General features: G+C 46.7%; 1 protein-coding gene across 1 annotated transcript; it reads right to left on the bottom strand.

Moving 5' to 3' along the window:
- Positions 1 to 4,906: 4,906 nt before the first annotated feature.
- LOC121149802 (DNA-directed RNA polymerases I, II, and III subunit RPABC5-like) lies at positions 4,907 to 5,239 on the bottom strand. The gene has a single exon (XM_040970394.1). It carries the CDS (start codon positions 5,237 to 5,239, stop codon positions 4,907 to 4,909), a length of 333 nt encoding a protein of 110 aa, XP_040826328.1.
- Positions 5,240 to 22,762: the final 17,523 nt, after the last annotated feature.

The raw sequence follows: 22,762 nt of genomic DNA, 5'->3' as shown, positions 1-22,762 counted from the left end.
AGGGATGTGCACAAAAGTATTTTGCATGTTTTTTTTTCTTGTGTGAATTCTACTTTTTAGCAAAAATAAACCCCCCAAAACAATATACAAGTGCAGAGTTCTCTGTGTAACGTTTTTTCATGGGACTTCAAAAGATGCTTACTTGTACATGGCCATGAGTAAAAACTGGAGACAAAACAAAGCATGCAGTGAGAAGACGCCTGAGTCCCTTGCTCTCTTATTCAACAGCAGCTTCGATGTGGAAATAGTACAAATGTTTTGCCTTCAAAGGGAATTTCTCAGATAAATAATAAACTGAAGCCCAGGCTTTGCCTCCTTAGGAGGGTATTTGGAAATATAAGGAACACAGACTTGAAGGATAAATATGTTTTGGTGCAAAAAAAATTGTTGGGGAATCCACATATCCTCTTATTTCTTTTTTATAAAGGTTTACTTAGCTACTTGGTAGTCAAATATTTCAGATTTATTTATTTTTATTGTGCTCTTAGTGGCTTCATTTAAAGTTGCTGCTGTTCCTTCCATATTACTTATTTTTAAATGAGCTGAGAATGGAATCTTCTCCTGGCTATTTTTTTTAAGTAAAAAAAAAAAAGAAGAAGATCCTTAAGAAAACCAATTCATTCTCTTTCAAGGTGTTTTTCTCTTGGCATTACTTACAAAATAAAAAGGTGTTAATATGTTTAATTTTTAGCACCTGACTCATTTTGGGAAGCTGTGCAATTACTAATGGACATTTTAGTACTTTTTAAAGTTACAGCAATTTAAAGATACTTGATGAAGAAAACAAAAGTCTTGTAGACTCAAAAGCATGTATACATGGAGGGGGCTGAGAGATTCTGGAGCTTTTCCAGATGAAGGACCCAAAGCCTGGAAAGAGGAAGTGTTCCCACGTCACACGCAAGCAGCTGGGGAGGTGGCAGCAGGTGCCCTGGCATCAGCATGGACTTTGACATGAGCAGACCAGGCCCTAGAAGGAGGCTCTTGAGCACCACCTGAGCGGTGTTGGGACCATGTCTCCTGCCTGTTTATCTACTCCTACACGGGGCTGATAAGAACACCTGTCTCCCAGGATGTCTTGAGAACCACCCACAGTATCTTTTGAAAGAAAATTGACATCCAAATGTTAACACTCCTTTTTCCCAATGCCACCGAAGATTCATTGGGAAAATATGAGGCAATAAGGAATACACAACCCGAAACTGTGAACCATAAGAATGAGAGTTTGATTTCATTAGGTTGAAGCAATGTTTGTACATTTTTTAAAAAGATTTATTTATTTTTATTACAAAGTCAGATTTATAGAGAGGAGAAGAGATAGAGAGGAAGACTTTCCGTCTGATGATTCACTCCCCAAGTGACTGCAATGGCTGGAGCTGAGCCGATCTGAAGTCAGGAGCCAGGAGCTTCTTCCATGTGCTGGGTCCCAAGGCTTTGGGCCATCCTTGACTGCTTTCCCAGGCCACAAGCAGGGAGCTGGATGGGAAGCATGGCCACCAAGACTAGAACCAGCGCCCATATGGGATCCCAGTGCATTCAAGGTGAGGACTAGCTGCTAGACCACCATGCCGCGCCCCAATGTTTAGACTTTCTTCACTGAAGACCAGAGGACAGGAAAAAAGAAATAGTTCATTTTTTAAAAGATTTATTTTATTGGAAAGGTAGATTTACTAAGATAGAGAAAGATCCTCCTTGCACTGGTTCACTCCCTAAATGGCCACAATGGCTGGAGCTGGGGTGATCTGAAGCCAGGAGCTTTTTCTCACAAGGAAACAGGGTCCCGAGGCCTTGTGCCATCCTCTACTGCTTTCCCAAGCCATAAGCAGGAAACTGGATCAAAAGTGGAGCAGCTGGGACATGAACCAGTGCCCATAAGGTATCCCAGTGCTTTAACGGGAAGGAGCCAGTTGAGCCATCATACTGGGCCCTTATGTATTCTTTTTACAAATACTAGGTGCCTACTAGGTGCCAGGCATCACATTAAATGTTGAGATTGTGGTGTGAGCATAATAGGCAAAAAAAAAAAAAAATTCTCTGCTCTCATGGATGGATTAGTTCTAAGGAGAGACATTGTGACTGTGTGGAGCTACGCCAGAGGTGGGCGTTTGACTTAGCAGTGAGGCTTCTGGCTGGGACGCCCCTGTCCCACACTGCTTTGCCTGGGTTCCATGTCTGGCTCCTGCTGCTGGCTGAATCCAGCTATCTGTTAATACAGATCCTGAGAGGCCACAGGTGATGACTCATGTGCTTGGATCCCTGCCAGACCTGGAATTGATTTCCTGGTTGCCGGCTTTGACCTCAGCCCAGTCTCAGCCATAGCTTGCATTTGGAGAATGAACAAGTGGATGGGAGTTTGCGCATATGCACTCTCTCTAGCAAATAAATAAGTACCTTTAAAAGCTGCTCTATAGGGTAATCCTAGCATGAGGCTGGACTCATTAATGATTCATTAATGATCATGATGTGTGTGAAGAACGGGTTCTAAGCCATCATTGTGTATACTGTTCACCCTACAGACAACTAGCCCATGCACCAGGAAGATGTTTGAGTCCTTGGTCCCTCAGCAGAGCTGTTTCATTTATGTGAGCACTGTGCTGCTCAAGTTTGGAAGCACTGCCCCAAGTACTGATTTAGACTTTGATGGGACCACCCCAAGGTCAGTCTTCTCCAATGTTCTGCTCACATACGGAAGCCATTCAGATGACCTGGGCAGAGCAGGTGCTCCTCAGTGAGGGACAGAGGCATACCCTGACAAACCCATCATTGAGTCAGCATCTGCATTGCCCCCAGTTGGTGACCCCTGTAGCTTCATGAAAGAGGACTAACCACACATCATTTTTGCATCGTTGTAAGGAACGGGGATGAAAGACAGTAAATTACACCGTCTATGTCAGGGACCCTCTGCAGGATTTTCCATGCCACCCACATGCTCTGAGGAGCTTGGCTCTGTTGTAGGGTGGAGAATAACACAGACAAGTCCCCTACTTTAATCGAGCTTATGCTTAAGGGAAAACTCGGGTAACCAAAAAGTAACGCATAGTCAATAAAAACAGGTCAACACCATGGTGTGTAGTAGGTTAAGCCTCCACCTGTGGTGTCAGCATCCCAGATGAGCTCTAGTTTGAGACCCACTGCTTCACTTTCAATTCAGCTCCTTGCTGATGAGCCTAGCAAAGCAGCAGAAGATGCTCCAGGAGTTTGGACCTCATTACCAACCTGGGAGACCTAGATAAAAGCTCCTGGCTTCAGACCAGCTCAGCTGTAGCAATCATTTGAAGAGTGAAATAGTAGGGCCCGATGTGATAGCGTAGTGGTTAAAGTCCTCGCCTTGAATGTAACGTGATCCCTTATGGGTCCCAGTTCTAGTCCTAGCAGTTCCACTTCCCATCCAGCTCCCTGCTTGTGGCCTAGGAAGACAGCCGGCCCAAGCTTTGGAACCCTGCACCTGTGTGGGAGACGCGGATGAGGCTCCTGGCTTTGGATTGGCTCAGCTCCAGCCATTGCAGCCACTTGGGGAGTGAATCATCGGGCGGAAGATCTTCCTCTCTGTCTCTCCTACTGTCTATATATCTGCCTTTTCAATAAAAACAAATAAATCTTTTTTTAAAAAGAGTGAACCAGTAAATGGAAAATCAATCTGTCTCTTCTCTCTCTGCACATCTTTTCAAATAAAAACAAAATTAAAAAAAAAGAATCAGAGACAGCAAGGGTTATGGGAACATAAAACAGGGTGATGTGCTGGCAAGAGGTAAGCAACTAAAAAAAAAAAAACTAATTTCTTTGGAAGAGCAACAGAGAGAGAGAGAGAGAGAGAGAGCGAGAGAGAGAGAGCAAGCAAGATCTTCCACCCACTGATTCACTCTCCAAATGACTGCAGTAGCCACATCTGGCTCATGCTGGAGTCAGGAGCCAGGAACTCCCATCTTGGTCCTCCACATAATTGGCAGGGGCCCAGTGCTACCCTCTGCTGCCTTCCCAGGCACATTAACAGGAAGCTGGATTAGAAGTAGAGTAGCTAGGTCTCAAATTGACACTCCCATATGGGATGCCAGCATTGTCAGCTACAGCTTTGACTCATGACACCACAGCACCTGTGCTAGTAACTGCTTGTAACCTGGTGCTCAGGGGAGACCCTAAGGAGAATGATGGGAAACCCTCCCACACATGGGAAGAAGGGTGTTCCAGACATAAGGGGAAATAAACAGTGGCATTAAAGATTTAGCAGTCTCGGCCCAGCAGGGTCTCAAGGACTTGAGCCATCTTCTGCTGCTTTCCCTGGCTGTTAGCAGAGAACTGCATCAGAAACGGAGCACCTGAGACACAAACCAGTGTCCATATGGGATGCCAGTGTCACAGGCGAAGGATTAGCTGGCTACACTACCCCATCCCATGCAAATTCGTCAAATCACCTTTTCCATTTGCACGTTAGCGTTTCCTTTGTTTTTTTTTTAATTGTACAAATCTTATTTTTGAGAATTTTTACATATTTGATTAGGGTGTGAAGGGTCAAGGACTAGAGGAAAGCGGGTGAAACCACTGTTTTCACATTTTCTTTTTTCCTTCCTATATCTAGGAGAAGGGGAGAGATAAGGAGAGAAGCCACGACCAGCCTCCCAACCATCCCAGGTCCCCGTTGTGGGGCATGCTGCGAGGGTCCTGCTCAAGTGGTTTTGATAGTTCAACAGTTGCTGCTGATCTTTCCACTCCAAATTACAATGAAATCTCTCTAGACTCCACTGGCTGACATAGTCCACCTTAGAGTCTCCATTAGGCAGACGCATTTCTACAAATACGTGTCAGTCAAGTGATCTACTGGCCATGGAGACCAGCATCCCCCACCTCCACTTCAAGAGCTCCAGGCAGGACATGGATGTCCATGACCGGAGGCAGCAGGGGGCCAGGCTGGTGGTCACTTCTCCAGGGACGCGTAGTTGAGCAGCTTCTTCATCAGATCCACAAGCAACAGCAGCATGAGGAGGCAGCAGTAATACTTCAGGCCCAGGGTGTCCAGGGTGTCTCCCTCGGTATACTTGGCCTTCAGCAGCTCCAGGTAGGGTGCCCACTTGTTGCCCATGACCTTGTAGCAGCAGGTGAAGCAGCACACAGGGAGGATCGTAGCAGTGGCTCTCTGGCTCTCTCCGGCTCTGGGCTCTGCTGGGTCTCGACTCACGACGTGGATTGCTGACTGATTTATATATAGCCCAGCTTTTCCTGTTTCTAGCTCCAGGCCAATTTGTTGCATAAAGCAGAAATATAGAGACTATTTCCATTTCAAACTAGTTTTTATTTATTTTTATTGGAAAGGCAGATTTACAGAGAAGGAGAGATAAAGATCTTCCATCCACTGGTTCACTCTCCCAAATGACCGCAACGGTCAGAGCAGATCCAGTCTGAAGGCAGGAACCAGGAGTTTCTTCCAGGTCTCCCATGTAGATGCAGGGTTGCTAGGCTTTGGGCCATCCTCCACTGCTTTCCCAGGCCACAAGCAGGGAGCTGGAAGGGAAGTGGAGCAGCCAGTAAATGAACTGGTGCACATATGGGATACTAGTGCCTGCAAATGGAAGAATTAGCCAATTGAGCCATTGTACCAGGCCCGTGTTTTCCTTCCAATGGAGCACTTCAAAGTATGAAAGCATCCCAGCATTTGTGGAAGGACTGTTAGAGGGCACCCAGTGAGCCTAGGATGAAGGAAGGAATTGCAAGTAGGAACCTTGTGTAGGTTCCCTGCAACAGAATCCCTTCCATTGTATTTGGGGCCTTCTGATGAGTTGCAGAAGGAGGCACTGGAGAAGCAGGGGTTGATGGGAGAAGGGCCTGAGCAACATGACATCCAAGTTATATGGCGCTATGTTTAAAAAGATGAATGTCAGTATTAAACTCATTTCGGGTGAGAAAAGTGCATCTTCACAAATGCTTGAAGTCACGGGTTTCTAGGTCTCCTTCCTCCAACATCTTGTTAATCAAGTTATCCAAAAAGCTTGCTGGCCTAGGAATGTCTCCTATTTGCAACCTGGGTCTCCCACTCCTCTAAGAATATTCCAGTCATCCTTCCCCAAGAGCCTTGAGGTTGGGCTCTCTGGTTCCTGTAAAGCTGCCATGGACTCAGGCTGGTGGAGTGAAGGACACACTGTTTGCAGGATTCCAGTGCCGCGGCTCATGCCCTGTGTTGGGATTTCACACTGTGTGTCCAGGGCTGTCCACTGAAGTTTGGAGGGCTAGGTAGGAGACTGAAGAAATGGGCCTGCAGCTCCTGCCAGCCAATGCGTGCCCACCTTGCTCCATCTCCTAGTTGATTTATTACTGTCGCACAAGCCCAGATGCTGCTGCATGGTGCGGTCATGTTAAGCTGCAGGCTTAAGAAGAAAGAAATGCTGTTACTGAAGTCCCAGGCAGTGGCTAAGACCCACGCATGGATACCAGGTCCTTGGCTGGTTGTCTGAAATGATCATGGAATGTCGTCACTTACACTTGAGTCATCAGAATGGGACTAGGGGAAAGGAATGCGGTTGGGGCCTGCATTTTCTATCAGTGTGGTTCTTGGCACTTACACATTTCTATTTATTATTATTATATTTATTTTGGACCCAGAGCAATGGTTCAATGGCTAAATCCTCACCTTCTAAATTGAAGAAGCTCCAGGCTTCTGGCTTCACATCAGCTCAGTTCCAGCCGTTGTGGCTACTTGGGGAGCAAACCAGCAGGTTGAAGATATTTCTGTCTCTCCTTCTCTCTGTATATCTGCCTTTCTAATAAAAATAAATAAGAAACAGAGAGAAATATCTTCCAATTGCTGGTTCACTCCCTGAGTGACCACAACAGCGGAGCTGAGCTGATTCAGGTCTCCCATGTGGGTACAGGATCCCAAGGGTCTCTCTCACTATCTCTCTCTTACACACACACACACACACACACACACAGCCTTTGAATTAAATATTTTTAAAGAAACAAATTATTTGTGAATTATGAAAAAGGTATACATGGATCCTAAAATATTCACCTTCAAATAAAATTGTATCTTAATCACATTGTCTCATTAATTGCATCAAACTCCCCCACAGTATATTCACTTGCAGCCCTGGTTCTAAGAGAGCTGAGCCAGGCAGCGGCCACTGAGAAGGGTAAAGTGCTGTACATTTGGAGGTGAATGAGGCACTGTCCTTGCCCCACACTGCTCACAGCCCGCTGGCAGAAGCAATTGAATTACTGCCCAGTGTCACTATCACTTGCAAATCATGGTCCCCCTTTTCTGCAAAGCAGACCTAGAGATAAAGTAGATGCATGTCCTCTTGGGGAGTTTCTGCAGCCATTTGAGAAGTGGACCAGCAGTCAGAGAATCTTTCTCTGTCCTTCTTTCTGTAGATCTGCCTTTCCAATAAAAAGAAATGTTAACACACACACACACACACACACACACACACACACACACACACACACACACACAATCTTGATGCCCTGAAGAAGGCCCCTGTAATCATGCACAGTGTGTGTTCCCAGGCTGAGAGGCAGAGAGCCAGGTAGGTGCCATGGGGCCCATTTAGGAGGGCACTACCCCAGACTGGCAGTGGGCAGAGGCTGGCATGAACAACTGAGAGCAGCTCAAGTCGAAGCAGAATTAATACTCTACTGAACTACCCTGGCATGTATTTGTTGTAGTTGTTTAGATTTGTTTTTATTCCAAAGGCAGATTTTACAGAGAGAAGGAGAGGCAAAGAAAGATCTTCCATGTGCTTGTTCACGCCCCACATGGCTGCAGCAGTCAGACTTGAGCTGAACCAAACCCAGGAACAAGTAGCCTTTTCAGGGTCTCCGCCCAAATTGCAGGGTCCCAAGGCTTTGGGCCATCCTCTTCTGTTTTCCCAGGCCACAATCAGGAATCTGGATGGGAAAGGGAGCAGCTGCACTCGAACTGGTGCTCACAGGGCAGGCCTGCTTTGCAGGTGGCTTCACTTGCTGTACCCCATGCCAGGGCCGTCTTGCCAGGGTTGTACTTGAAGTGAGACTCATTGGGAGTTTTACTGCTTGTTTACTCTACTTCTGATGACTTCTGGGGAGGGAATGGAAGGGTGAAATCCACTGAGTGCTAACTCTGCTAACCACACTGCGTAGACAATGGGTTGTCTGTCACAGAGAGCTACCAGAACTACACACGATTTCCAAAATTCGTGCATCAACATAAACTTAGCTTTTTGTGTAAGACAAACAAACAAAAAACACACACATTCTTGTTTTTGTTGTTTTATTTGAAAGACAGAGACAGCTACACACACACACACACACACACACACACACACACAGAAATCTTCTATTTGTGGGTTTATTCCTCAAATGCCTTTAATGCTGGGGTGAGGCCAGAAGCCTGGAAGTCAATCTTGGAATTTCCACCTGGGTGGCATGGACCCAGATACTTAGTCCATCACCACTGTTTCATAGCACCTGCATTAGGAGGAAGCCAGATTGGAAGTGAGGCCAAGACTCAATCCAGGTATGCCAATATGAGATGCAGGCGTCCCCAGGCAGTTTCCAGAATTGTTCCGAATGTGCATCCCTAAATGTAACCTTTAATTCTGTTTTCCAAAGAATGTTGAAGTACCCTCAGGGTATCTGAGTTCATTTTTGCATTTTCCCTGGGAGATCGATGTTTTTCTTTCATCTTCATTTCAAAATATATAGAAGCTTGGAGTCTGCCTGGTTGACAAACTTGGCCCAGAATTAAACGCCAGGGAGTGCCTCCAAGCCCTTGACTCCTGCGGGTGTATCCCTCCCACCATGACACAGGGCTGAGCCCGTTTCTGAAGAGCATCTCCAGCAGATGGGTGCAGGAGCAGCCAGGAAAGCAGCTGGGGCTGTCTTCAAGGTCCAAGGAAAAACGGAAGCAAAAGGAGGAGACTTGCCGTGAGATCTTTCCAGAAAGTTCTGGGAAGGGATTGCTGCGTGAGTCCTGTGACTGGCCTTGCAAAGCTGCTGAATGTGGTCTTGGAGCAGTGAGTGCTCCTGGGACAGACTTTGGGAGTGTCCACTGAGATCTGCTTCTTGCAGTTTATAATTTGCTGTAAACAGGGTGCTGCTCCTAATTAAACCTGTATGATCACGCCTGAACTTTTAGGAAATGAAATTTTCTTTTTATGGTTCTCTTCTCAGTGACACACACACACACACACACACACACCCCAGAGCCGTTTTCAATCCAGGAGCCTCTTTAATCTGTGGGGCCTTGACTCCGTGACTCTGGACTGCAGCATAGAGTCTCAGACCCAGGCACCACGCCCAGCAGGTGCTGAGCCAGAGGACCCCTGGCCTTCACAGCATGTCTTGCAGCAGGAGGGTCTCCGATTCTAGGTGGCAGGGCGCTAAGGTTCCCCAGACACGGTTCTCTGGGCTAAGATGGATTGCGAGGTAGACCCCTCCAAGTGTCTACTTCCTCTCTTGGAGACTGGGGGAAACCACCTTAGTTGGAAATTGGCAATAAAAGAAATGAATGGGTTTAGGTATCTTTAATTTTTACTCATTAAGAGAGGAATATGTGCTTATTAAACAAAATGTGAAAAACACTACCAGACACAACCACCACTATTTAGCATTTTGGCTGATCTTCTAGCATTTAAACAAAGCCTGAAGGGCGGACGTTTGGCCTGGTGAGGAAGCTGTGAGTCGGGATGCCTGGGTCCCATGGCCCAGTGCCTGGGTTCGATACCTGCCTCTGGCTTTTGGCTCCAGCTTCCAGCTCAGGCAGACCCTGGGGGACAGCAGTGATGGTTCATGTCACTGAGTTGTTACCACCCATGCGGAGACCTGGACTGAGTTTCCTGCTGTCAGATTTGGCCTTGACTCAGCTCCAAAAGATCCTTTTTAAAACATTTGTTCATTTATTTTATTTGAAAGTCAGAGAAAGAGAAGGAGGAAGGGCAGGGAAGGAGAGAGAGCGAAATCTTCCGTTTGCTGACTCATTTCTTAAATGGCCAGAAAACCCTAGGTGTGGCCAGGCTGAACCCAGGAGCCAGGAACTCTGTATGGATCCCCTACATGGGTGGCAGGGGCCAAGTACCTGGGCCATCCTCTGCTGCTTTCCCAGGCACATGAGCAGGGAGCTGCACTGAAAAATATGCAGCCAGGACCCAAACGGCTGTTCACGTGGGGATCTCGCAGTCTCAGGAGGAGGGGTAACCTGTTGCATCGCAATGCCAGCCTCCAGAATGAAATCTGTATTCACCTTGAACACGTTTCTGATGTGCATGTGACAAGTGATTATCACGTTGCTAGTTGCAGCTCCATGGGGAGGCTTCACAAATCCTGCTGGTCTCAGAGTGTGCAGTGGGCAGGGGGTAAAAACTGGCACAGGAAGGGCAGCGGCGGCCATTTCCAATAGTCACAGAATCCAGAACAGTCCGCTGGGAGAAGGGCCACTCCAGGGGGAGGAGCAAATAAAAACGTCCCGATGCACTCACAATTAGTGTTGGAGAAGGAAGTCAGTCATTAGCCACCTTCTGACACCCCAGCAATTAGCCAGTCTTGGGAGGAGAGCAGGTATCTCCAGAGAGGTGCCAAATGAATAGGAGATAAGAGACTATAAAAAACGAAAAGGCTTTTGGTCTTTCATCACAGGATAATCCAATGCACGAGAATTAATGGCGAGAGGCTCAGTAATAGCCTCCGTGAGGAAATCGAGCAGTGTAGCAGGATATCCTTTTTCCGCACTACAGCACCCAATTCTTTCAATTTTATATACAGCGGAAGCAATTAAACGTACTCCAAAGAAACCCGCAGCTGCCTTTTCCTGATGGCCCCATAAGCAACCATTGCTATTGTTCAACTTCCGGCACGGATCTAAGGTCACTGCGCTGGCTGGCAGAGGTGCTTCTGATAGCTTTGGGCTCACTTCTCTGCTTCAAAACCTACACGGGGATCTCGAAGGAATTCACCCCTCATCTTTGTCACACGCTGACCGGTGTGAGCGGCTGTCCAAAGGCAGTTCTTTTATTTGTCGTAGAACTCCAGCACATGATCTGGCACTAGTGTCTTTTCTAAACTTTACGAGACTGAATCACGAGTTGCTTCTTTTGTTGATGTGTTTACATGCAGCTGAGCTGGGCTGCCCGGGCATTGATGGTTAGCATCCGTGCTGTGCTCCATTCAGGGGATCGTGAAGAACAAAAGAAATTCAACTCCGGAAGCCCGGAAATGCCTTGTTTCTAACTAGTGACCTCGACTACCTTATATTGCCTTATCGAGGCAATAAAACACATTGAAAGTCATCAGTTTTTTTTTTTTCAAGAGTTATTTATTTTTTATTGGAAAGGCAGATATAAAGAGAGGAGAGACAGAGTAAGATGGTCCGTCCCGATCTTAGGGCCTGGCGGCGTGGCCTAGAGGCTAAAGTCCTTGCCTTGAACACCCGGGATCCCATATAGGCGCCAGTTCTAACCGCAACGGCTGGAGCTGAGCCAATCTGAAGCCAGGAGCCTGGAGCTTCTTCCAGGTCTCCCACATAGGCGCAGGGTCCCAAAGTCTTGGGCCGTTCTCGACAGCCTTCCCAGGCCAGAGCAGCATAGGAAGCAGGGCTGTCAGGATTAGAACCAGCGCCCATATGGGGATCCCAGCACATTCAAGGCGAGGACCTTAACCTCTAGGCTATTGTGCTGGGTCCGAAAGTCATCAGTTTTTAAATGTGTATTTTTTGTTTTCCACACTTTAACCTCTGTGAGATGGAGAGATCCTCAAATTGATGACATATCATGGTTTAACTGGCAATGCCTTTTTTTTTAGTTGTACTTAAAAGTAACAATTTTGATTATGTAGTAATTTATACCTTAGTTTTGATGAAATGTGGTATACTTACATCAGATTAGTCTGATGCATTATTACACATGTAATGATAAAATAACTTCTGTTGTTGAGAAAAATGTTCACATCCACCAAGTTCATGAGAACTTGGTGGCTGAGTGTTATGGCACTGTGAGTGTTGTTTGGGAAGCCTGAGTCAGGTGCTGGGGTGCTGGTTCAAGTCCCAGCTACTCCATCTCCACTTGGCTTTTTGCTAACACATCCTGGAAGATGGCAAAAGATGGCTCAGGCCTGTCAAGCATGAGGGAGGCTCCTGGCTCCTGGCTCCTGGCTTTGGCCTGTGCTCAGCCCCGGCTGTTTGCTGCAGGCGTCTGGACAGTAAACTAGCAGATGAAGGGTTTTTTTTATCTCTCTTTCTCTGTCACTCTGTCTTTCAAGTAGATAAAAATAAGTAATTTTTGGCCCAGCGCGGTGGTGGCGCAGTGGTTAGGGTCCTCACCTTGCACGCCCGGGATCCCATATGGGCGCCGGTTCTAGTCCCGGCAGCTCTGCCTCCCATCCAGCTCCGCCTCCCATCCAGCTCCCTGCCTGTGGCCCAGGAAGGCAGTCGAGGACGGCCCAAAGCTTTGGGACCCTGCACCCGCGTGGGAGACCCGGAAGAGGCTCCTGGCTTTGGATCGGCATAGCATCGGCCCGTTGCGCTCACTTGGGGAGTGAATCACCGGACGGAAGATCTTCCTCTCTGCCTCTCCTCTCTGTATATCCGCCTTTCCAATAAAAATAAAATAAATCTTTAAAAAAAATAAGTAATTTTTAAAGAGAAAGTTATATATTAAAATGAAAACTTGAATATATGTTTTTCATAGGACTCTGACTTCATTCTTAAGCATGTTGCTTTCATTTTTGTCCCCCCAATTTTTTTTATTATAAATAATATTTATTCTTAAAACTATAAAAGCAATAATGTCCTTGTGGGGACACAAAGCCTACTGAAGAAAGCACTAGTCTGGGCCAGAATCATAGAATGCCAGCATCCCATACGAGTGCCAGTTCAAGGGTTCAAGTCCCGGCTGCTCCACTTGTGCTCAAATTCCTTAGTGCACCTGGGAATGGCAGCAGAGGATGGCCCCAAGTATTTGGTCCCTTGCTACCGACAAGGGAGACCTGGATAGAGTTTCAGACTCCTGGTTTCACCCTAGTTTAGCTCCAGCCATTGAGGCCATTGAGGCCATTTGTAAACTGGAGGATAAAATGACTTTCTCTCTTGCTTTCTGCCTCTCTTTCTGTTTCTGTAACTGTTTTTTTTCTAAATATAAAACAAATCTTTTTAAAGGATGTACTAGTCATTCACTATACAAACACCAAGAATATTGCTAAAAACATTTGTTTTCTTAAAAAAAAAAATTGGGCCTTGGCAAGATAGCCTAGTGGCTAAATCCTTATCTTGCATGTGCCAGGATTCCATACGGGCACAAGTTCATGTCCTGGCTGCCCTACTTCCCATGCAGCTCACTGCTTGTGGCCTGGGAAAGCAGTGGAGGATGATCCAAAGTCTTGGGACCCCGCACCTATGTGGGAGACCTGGAAGAAGTTCCGGGCTCCTGACTTCTGATTAGCTCTACTCTGGTCATTGTGGTCACTTGGGGAGTGAACCAGTGGATAGAAGATCTTTCCTTCTGTCTCCTTCTTTCTGTAAATCTACTTTCCAATTAAAAAAGAAATTCATTTTATTTAATTCAAAGGCGGAACTACAAGGGGGACTGAGAGAGAGAGAGAACGTCTTCCATCCATTGGGTCACTCCCCAAATGACCACAATGGCCGAAGCTGGGCCAGATCAAAGCCAGGAGCTAGGAGTTTCATTTGAGTCTCCCATTTGAGTACAGGGGTCCTAGCACTTGGGGCATCTTCTTTTCCAGTCACATTAACAGAGAGCTGATTGAAAGGGACTCAAACTGGTACCCATATGGATGCTGCTGCTTCAGGTGGCAGCTTGATCTGTTATGCCACAGTTCCAGCCCCTGCTGCCAACATTTTGTCTTTATTCTTTTTTCATTTGTTTGTGTAAATACATACATTTACATGTACCTTGCAAAATGCTCTCCAATATATATAACATTAAAGAAATACCTAATTCTTCAAAAAGATTTATTTATTTTATTGGAAAGGCAGAACTGCAGAGAGAAGGACAAACAGAAAGAAAGATCCTCCATCTACTGGTTCATTGCCAAAGTGGTTGCAATGCAGAGTTGGGCTGAATCCAAGTCAGGAGCCAGAAGCTTCATCTTGGTCTCTCACATGGGTGCAGGGTCTTAAGACTTTGGGTCATCCTCGACTGTTTTCCCAGGCCACAAGCTGGAGCTTATGGGAAGTGGAGCAGGTGTGATATGAACTTGTGCCCATATGGGTTCCTGGTGTGTGCAAGGAAAGGATTTAGCCACTGAGCCATCATCACACTGGGCCCAGAGAGCTGATTCCTTGAGCAAGCCAAGCATTAGGCTCCTGGCTTGTAACTGGAGTAGTACTTCGCTGGAGTCCATAGGAGCAGGTGCAGGCGTGCCTTGGTGAACAGCTGATGCACAGCCCCAGTAAGTTTCACTTTCACCTTAGCACATGAATGAAGCTGTAGCTTGGCAACCCTGGTGTCAATGGCAACTGCAGCAATGGCTGCCCCCTGGGGCAGGGTAGACAGGAAGGGCACAGAGCAACACTGCCCGTACTTGAAGGAGTGTGTGATCAACTCCTACCTTTACAGGCAGAGGCAAAGGATTTCAACAACCCTATGGTCTAGAGATTCTGCTTTGATTCCTGTATATTTTTAAGGATTTAAAACACTTGTTCATTTTTATAAATATTATGACAGAGATAAAAATTTAGAGAGAGAGAAGAGGAGACAGAAATATTTTCTGTCTGCTGGTTCACTCCCCAAATGGCCACAGTGAGATAATGGTCAGGGCTGAGGTAATCCAAAACCAGGAGCCAGGAACTTCTGGATCTCCCACAAAGGTGCAGGATCCCCAAAACATGTGCCATCCTCCACTGCTCTCCCAGGCCATAAGCAGGGAGCTGAATGGGAAGCAGAACAGCCCACACACAAACTGGTGCCCATATGGGATGCCAGTGTCCGCAAGATTAGCATGCTGTGTCACCGCACTGGCCCCATCATGCCTTATATTTTAGTACCATCCACACTGTCCTTCCCTGGCTGGGAGGCTGGAGGAGCCCCAGGTCCCCTGTAAGTGAAGCAAGCTCTGAAATCATGTTTGGGAAAAAGAGAGGCACAGCTAAGCTATGCAAGTATGTCAATTCTACGGGGATCAAAACCTGTGGAGATTGGGCTGGAACCGTGGAGGCTGGTTTTCTGGGAACAGGTGGGACTTCAGCATTCCAGGCGGGAGGACAAGTGAATGAGTGTGGGCCACTGTCAAAGACACTTGGGAGGCCAGTCCAATAGAATGCAGCCGTGCAGTGGTGGCTTCCAGACTGGGCGGGAGTGGTGTTTCATTATGACAAGTCTGGAAAAACTGGGTAAGATTAGTCAAAGGAGGAAATAACCCATTAAGAGGAAAGGTAGTATAATTTAGCTAAATAGCAAGGAAGGCAGGCTTTCAGATGGGTAGCAAACTAAACGGAAAATCTTCCACATTTAAAAAGGAACCCTGACAAGTATCGGCTGCTGGTTAAAAATAGATTATGGATCTCCAGGAATGGACCGAGGGAGGTTTTTGTTGTTTTGTTTAACCTGCTTGAGAAACAGAGATAGAGCAAGTTAACATTTACTGATTCATTCCTCCGAAGCCTGCAGTGGCTGCAGCTGGCAACTCCATCCGGGTCTCCCAAGAGGTTGGCAGGAGCCCCATTATTTGTGCCATCACTGCTGCCTCCCAAGAGCCTGTGCTTAAGAAAAACTGGGAGTGGGGACCAGAACTGGAAATTAAGACCAGAAAGCCCAATAGGGGACATGGGTGTCTTGGTTGCCAGTTCACCCAGGTACTCCAAGGAGTTTGTCTTAAAGGGCAAATGGAACCTTAAGCATCATTTGTTGATGTAAGTTGTTCTGGGGCCAATGCCATGGTGTAGTAGGTTAGTTTGACTCTTGTAGTGTTAGCATCCCATATGGGCACCAGTTCAAGTCTGGGATGCTTCACTTTTGATCCAACTCTAGGGTGATGTCTCTGGGAAAGCAGCAGAAAACAGCTCAAGGGTCAAGTGTTTGGGTTCCTGCCACCCACTTGGGAGACCTGGATGACACTTCCTGACTTTGGCCTGGCCCAGCCTTCACCATTGTGTCCATCTGGGCAAGACTCCCCATCTGTCTTTATCCTTTCTCCCTGTAACTATGACTTTTTTTTTTAAATGATTTATTTATTTTTATTACAAAGTCAGATATACAGAGAGGAGGAGAGACAGAGAGGAAGATCTTCCTTCCACTGATTCACTCCCCAAGTGACTGCAATGGCCTGTGCTGTGCCAATCCAAAGCCGGGAGCCAGGAACTTCCTCCAGGTCTCCCACATGGGTGCAGGGTCCGAAGACTTTGGGCTGCCCTCAACTACTTTCCCAGGCCACAAGCAGGGAGCTGGATGGGAAGTAGAGCTGCTGGGACTAGAACCGGCACCCATAAGGGATACCGGTATATATTCAAGCCGAGGACTTAAGCTGCTAGGCCATTGTACCGGGCCTTCTAATTTCCAAGTAAAGAAAGAAATAAAGATTAAAAAAAAAAAAAGAAGAAGTTATCAGAACTAAGTCAAATGATATTTCTGTCATTATCATGCATGGCATTTGTTAACATCAAAAAAAAAAATACTGAAAACCAAAATAAAAACAAAAGCAAACTTAAAAACCTTTTCTTGGTTGATAGAAATAAGAAGAAATGTCTATTAGTAGAGATCAAAATAAAGTACTGTATCAACTATGTTACCTGCTATCTACTTATTTGAAAGGATGATAGAGAAAGGGGAAGCGACAGAGATATCTTACATCTGTTGTTTCACTCCCCAGTACCCAACAACACCAGCAGTGACTCCATCTGGGTCTCCCACCAGGGTAGCAGGAACCCAAGTGTTCGGGCCATCATCCAGCCATGCCTTTCAGGTGCGTTGACAGGGAGCTTCACTGCAGGTACGAGGTGCCTGGCTCAAGTTCGACAATGGAATACCAGTGTCCCAGTTGGTGGCCTAACCTGTTGCAGTGCAATGCTTACAGCTATTACTGTGTCCTCTATCTTTTTTTTTATGATTTATTTTATTTTTATTGGAAAGGCGGATATACAAAGAGGAGACATAGAGAGGAAGATCTTCTGTCCGATGATTCACTCCCCAGGCGGCCGCAACAGCTGGAGCTGAGCCAATCCGAAGCCAGGAGCCTCTTCTGGGTCTTCCACGTGGGTGCAGGGTCCCAAAGCTTTGGGCCATCCTCGACTGTTTTCCCAGGCCACAGGTAGGGAGCTGGATGGGAAGTGGAGCTGCCGGGATTAGAACCGGCACCCATATGGGATCCCAGGCGTGCAAGGCGAGGGGACCTTAACCACTGTGCCACCGCGCCGGGCCCTGTGTCATCTATCTTAAGTGAATGCTCATGTAGAAATGAGTATCTAACACAGGAATGGTGTTTGTGTATTGTTTGCTTCGAGTTTTTAAGCTTTTAAGGACAGGTGCCTACTATGATGCTCACTGCATGAACACTCAGTGCCCACTGCCTCCCTATTGGTGTTCCAGGCAGCATGTTGGCTTCTAAGAAATACTGAAAGGACAGGAAGACAGTTCCTATCCTATGTATCTTGGAATCCAGCAACAGAGACAGGTCCTTCCAGCCCACTATGTGGACAAACTTGTATTCTTGGTCACATTGTCTACACCTGCCCACACCTAGGGGCTGTGGCCTGGTACCAGTGAGGCCACGGCAGTAGGCACGGGGTGCTTGTTAGTGACTCTGCACTCCTGAGCCAGGGTTTTTATCTCTCCAGTTATCTCAGCCTGAAGCTGTATCACAGCATCTTGTTTTCCTGATTCACAAAGTGAATCAGACACCAGGGTTTCTGGAATACTGACTCCAAAGGAATTCTTGAGTGGAATCAGTGTTTAGGGGATTTAGAATCAGATATGGGTCTTTCATCTGTGTGTGTGTGTATTTGGAATATTGAATATATATTTATTAATCTTGAAATTGAGTATTAGCTGATTAAAAATTACTTGATATATATATATAAAATTACTTGATATATCAGTACACACATATTTAAAATTTGTTTTAGAAAAGATTTTTTTATTTGTTTAAAAAAGTTGTAGAGAGAGAAGAGAGAGAGCAGGGAGAGAGCACGGGAGATATCTTTTATCTGCTAGTTTATTCCCGACATGGCTGCAACAGTCAGGGCTGGGCGAGGAGCCAGGAGCTAGGCATTGCATCTGGGTTTCCCATGTGGGTACAGGGGCCTAAGCACTTGAGCCATCTTCTGCCACTTTCCCAGGCACATTAGCAGGAAACTGGATGGGAAATGGAGTAGTGAGGACTCAAATCAATACCTATGGGATTTGGGTGCAGGTGGCTGGCAGGTGGCGATTTAGCTCACTGTACCACAATGTTGGCTTCTATTTTCTTTAACAATTTACATTTACTTGAGAGGCATCAGTGTGCTCCTGTCTGCTGTTTCACTCCCTCAAATGCTATAATAGTGGGGGCAGGGCCAAGCAGAAGTGGGGAGTCTGGAACCTAACCCAGATGTCCCACTTGAGTGGTGTGGACCCAGGTGCTTGAGCTGTCATCTCATGGTCAGCAGGATCAGAAAGCTGGACCCAGAAGCAGGGCAGTTGGGACTTGAACTCGGCATTCCAATATGGTAGGCAAGCATCTCCCAGGCATTCTAGCTGATAGATCAAACATTTGCCCTTCATTTCACAAACTTTATTCCCACTGCTACAATTTCTGTTTTATAGAATGTATATTACATAGTCACAAACCTTCAAAAGCTTCATAGGAATATGTGTATTACGAGAAAATGATGCATGGAGCAGCTGGCATTCGAACCAGTTCTCATATGGCCACTAGGCTCTCCTGCTGGGTCCCCAAAACAACTTTTTATTCCATTTTTTACACAACTTTTGAATGTACCCTTATGTGTGCACATGTAAGCAGGAGTGTACATATTTTATGTAGTTTTACCCGGCTAAAAAGCAGCTTGAGTATGCCAGGTCTTAAACCTCCTGTGGAGGCAGTGAGCCAGTGGCAGGATGGGGGAAGGACAGGATGTGCCTTGAGTTGAGCCGGAGCCAAAGGGAGGCCTTATCTCCAGGTGCTTGGTAGGAGGAACTGTGGCCCTCTAGGCAATATGTGATAGCTGGAGAGCAGTGAGCAAACAACAGGTGGTGGTGCAGGAAAGCAACCAGCATCATCAGATTGTCCTCCTGGGGAGCAGGGCTGCAGAGACTGCACAGAGAGCTGGGGGCAACCGAGGGTCCCCATACGCAGTGCTCAGCAGAATCTGTGCTGCAGGGCTTGAGCTGAGGCCTGCCAACAGGCAGGTCAGCAGCCCAGGCTTTTCCTGAGAAAAAGGCCAGCAGTTCTGGGTTCCAGATCAGGATTTCTCAAGTTACCAGCAAAGGCAGAAGGAAGCTGACTGTTGGGCTAAGGACATAAGCTCTGGGAATTCTTCCTGTTCCAGGGGGAGGACAGAAGTTGTACAGAAGGTCAGGCAAAAGGGGAACACAGAGACCCTGGACTGGGTAGGACCAAAGGACCTTGTGGCCATAGCCTCATAAACCATGTGCTTTAAAGCAAAGAGGAATGCAAATGGAGTAAGGGAGAGGCTGATGTTGTGGCACCGTGAGCTAGCTTTTGCCTACAGAGCCACTGTCCCATGACATCAATGGATTGCTCATTGGAGTCCCGGCTGCTACACCTGCTAACGCACCTGAGAAAGCCACGGAAGACGTCCCTGTACTCGGGTCCCTGCACTCCTAATGGGAGCCCAGATGGAGTTCTAGCCTCCTGGGCTTCAGCTTGCACCAGCCCTGGCTCTTGTGGTCACTTGAGGGAGTGAATTAGCACATGAAAGAATCTTTCTCTTCATCACTCCACCCTTCAAAATAAAATAAGTAAATCTTCACCTAAATGGGGTAAGGGAGAAGGAGGGAGTTGTTTATAAGTAAAAATAGGGAAAGAAAACATCATGCCATGACAAAAGAACAAACTCTGCTTTACATTTTTTTTTGTTTGCTTTGTGTACTGAAGTATACTCATGCATTTGTCTTTTGGTTAAACACAGCTTCTGATTTGGCTGGGTTGCTCAAAACCATCATGGGCTATCATTAGCCAATAAAATGATGCAGTCGTGTTCAGGTTGAAAAACAAAGGTGTTTCCTGCACTGTCCACAACACTTTATCTTTTCATCCTTGGAGTTGAACACCTGGAGAGTCAGTGCACCAAGGGCTGTCCCTTCTCACTGAGCGCTAACTTATCTCCACATGCACCCAGACTCAGGGCTGCCTTGTGCCTCATAAAATCTTTACAACAGGAAAATGACTTTGGACGGATTAACTCGGATTAATCCACTGAACTTGGATCCCTAAAGGCAGAAGTCCCCATGTCGCGCAAACTGATGTCACCCACAGCTTCCATGGCCAGCCTGCACCCTCTGCAACCTGGTCATGGTGCCCTGAGACCCCAGAGAGTTCTGAAGAGCTTGGAGGAGAGGTCCTGTTCACTGCTCGCCTGTCTCCCAACTGCCTGCTAGTGGACTGAGGAACTGAGAGGCTGTTCAAGGGAAAGAAGATGCAGGGAAGAAGATAGGATAGGCTGTGATGGAGGTGTTAATTGGGGGGTAGGAGACAGTGTGCTGGAGGAGCCGGGAACTTTGAGGATGAACAACATGGCTGCCTGACTTGGGTCTGCCATAACTCCCTGGTGTGGAACCTGTTCCTCACACTCCTGCCACAGAGGAAAAGCTCCATTTCCAGCCTTTTAGATGAACCTACTTTGAGGAAGCCATCGGAGCATGTTCAAGTCGGACCTGCTGCCTTTGAGTGTGGGGGCCAGACAGTACGTGGCCCACACGCCTCCCTGGGCTTCCCGGCTGCTGTGTTCATTTAGTGGGCAAACTGGAGAAACAGGTTGGCATGCACACACATGCCAGACCAGAGAACCCCAGACCTGCTTGGTTGTGTGAGAGGAGTTAGACTGGGTAGTAGGCAGTTAGGGTATTCTGGGTCCCCAAGTCATTTTTTTCTCAAATATAAAAGGGAATTTCCCCACCAGGTCTTGGATTCACCAGAGCACGTCTCGCAACACAAGTGCACATCTTAACTTATCAGGAACATACTTCTCCACCTGAAGGATCAGCCCCATTCTGTCTCCTGGCCAATGCCAAGAGGCAGGCTTCACACTGGCCTCTTTATCATTAGAAAGGGACCAAGGAAGTTGGCCAGTGACACCTTTCTGGCCTTTTGTCCCAGGGCCAGGTACCATGGAAACCAGGAATTTTCTTTGTTTATGGAGTTTAACATCTTTGAAGTAAACCTTTAAAAGATGCTTTCCCCACCATTAATACAGGTTTTTTTCTTCCTTTTCCTCCTGCCACTACGGCAGAGGACCAGGGTCTCTTTTTCCCACTTTTCCTCCTGGTACTACGGCAGGGGGTAAGGGTCCTTTCTATCTCAGAGCCCCCTTCCCTCACTAGGACAGGAGTCTCCCTTCTCATCTTTTCTATTAAATCTTGCTTTAAAACCAAACTGTCCGCACGAAATTCTTCTTTCCTGAGAGACAAGAATTGAGGTTGCTGCCCTATTCAGGGTCAGAAACCCTACAACAGTTGCAAGCAGGCAGGCTGTCTGCTGCGATAGGTTAGGGTTGCAGGTTAGGCACTGGCTGAGCCTTTTTTTTTTTTTTTTAATAAATATTTACTTATTTTTATTGGAAAGGCAATTTACAGAGAGAAGAGACAGAGAAGGATCTTGTGTCCGCTGGCTCACTCCCCAAGTGGCTGTTGTGGCCCATATGGGAAGTGAACCGGCGGATGGAAAATCTATCTTTCCATTTCTCTGTAAACTGCCTTTCCAAAAAAACAAATACATTAAAAAATTTTTCATATGCCCCCAATTTGCTCTTACTCCAGCGACATATAACAAGCCAGGCAACAACCATTTGGACATTTCACAAGTTTGGGGACCTTACAAGTTACAACCTGTGATTGTTGGGTATTTCATGGAGTTACGCTTAAAGACTGAACTAGGCCGTCAAAGACCATCCAAGGCCTATCATAGTTGGCGTGGGTCTCCCAGCCCACTGATAGACAACTCAGCAACACAACACACATACCATGGAGATCCTGGGCCAACCGGCTTCAGTGTCCTTGAGCACTAAGTTTCCTCTTTCCTTTGCAAATTTAAGAAGGCTGGTGTGCAGGATTGTAGAAAGAAAAGCACCAAATTGCAGTGGGTGTCAAGTAGCTCTGTCATTGCTCAGTAAGATGCTCTAAGCAGGACCTTCAAGCCCCACACAGCTAGAAGACATCAGAAAAGAGAACTGAAGCAAAATGAAAAAAGAATAAATGGCAAAATGTTGACAAACATTTATTATCCCAGGAATCTAAGGGAACACAATGGCTTTTCAGTATATCCCTCCTGCTCAGTGTGTAAACTCACACTGGCACAATTTTTTCCAACCCCCAACCACTTCTGGGGCCCTGTTTTAAAATATATTTCTAAAAAGGGATTTGTTAAAAAAAAAAAAAGTGCCTTTTGTAAAAGATACCCGACACGCTCATAGAAACATTTACCATGAAGGCCACATTTTGCTAAAAAGGGGTTTATGACTTTCTAAATACCAACCCGCAGCAAGAATGAGGGGAAACGGAAGAAAAAAGGGGTAGCGAACTATATTCTGATTTTCCACAAAGAGGGTGCTGGACTCCGGGGGTTGGGGGGCACCCGAGGTCACCCGAAAGAGCCCAAGGTGGGGACGAGGGCAGTATTTATAGCGCGCTGAGCTCAGTTC

The sequence above is a fragment of the Ochotona curzoniae genome, unplaced genomic scaffold, assembly GCF_017591425.1.
Source record: "Ochotona curzoniae isolate NIBS_2020 unplaced genomic scaffold, NIBS_Ocur_1.0 scaffold_4763, whole genome shotgun sequence".
NCBI classification, from domain to species: Eukaryota; Metazoa; Chordata; class Mammalia; order Lagomorpha; family Ochotonidae; genus Ochotona; species Ochotona curzoniae.
The sequence above is the reverse complement of the archived record's forward strand: the minus strand, read 5'-3'. Positions and strand labels throughout refer to the sequence as shown.

What these genes read in the sequence shown, in the direction of transcription:
- LOC121149802 (XM_040970394.1), bottom strand. Translation starts at nt 5,239, where the DNA reads ATGCAACAAATTGGCCTGGAGCTAGAAACAGGAAAAGCTGGGCTATAT.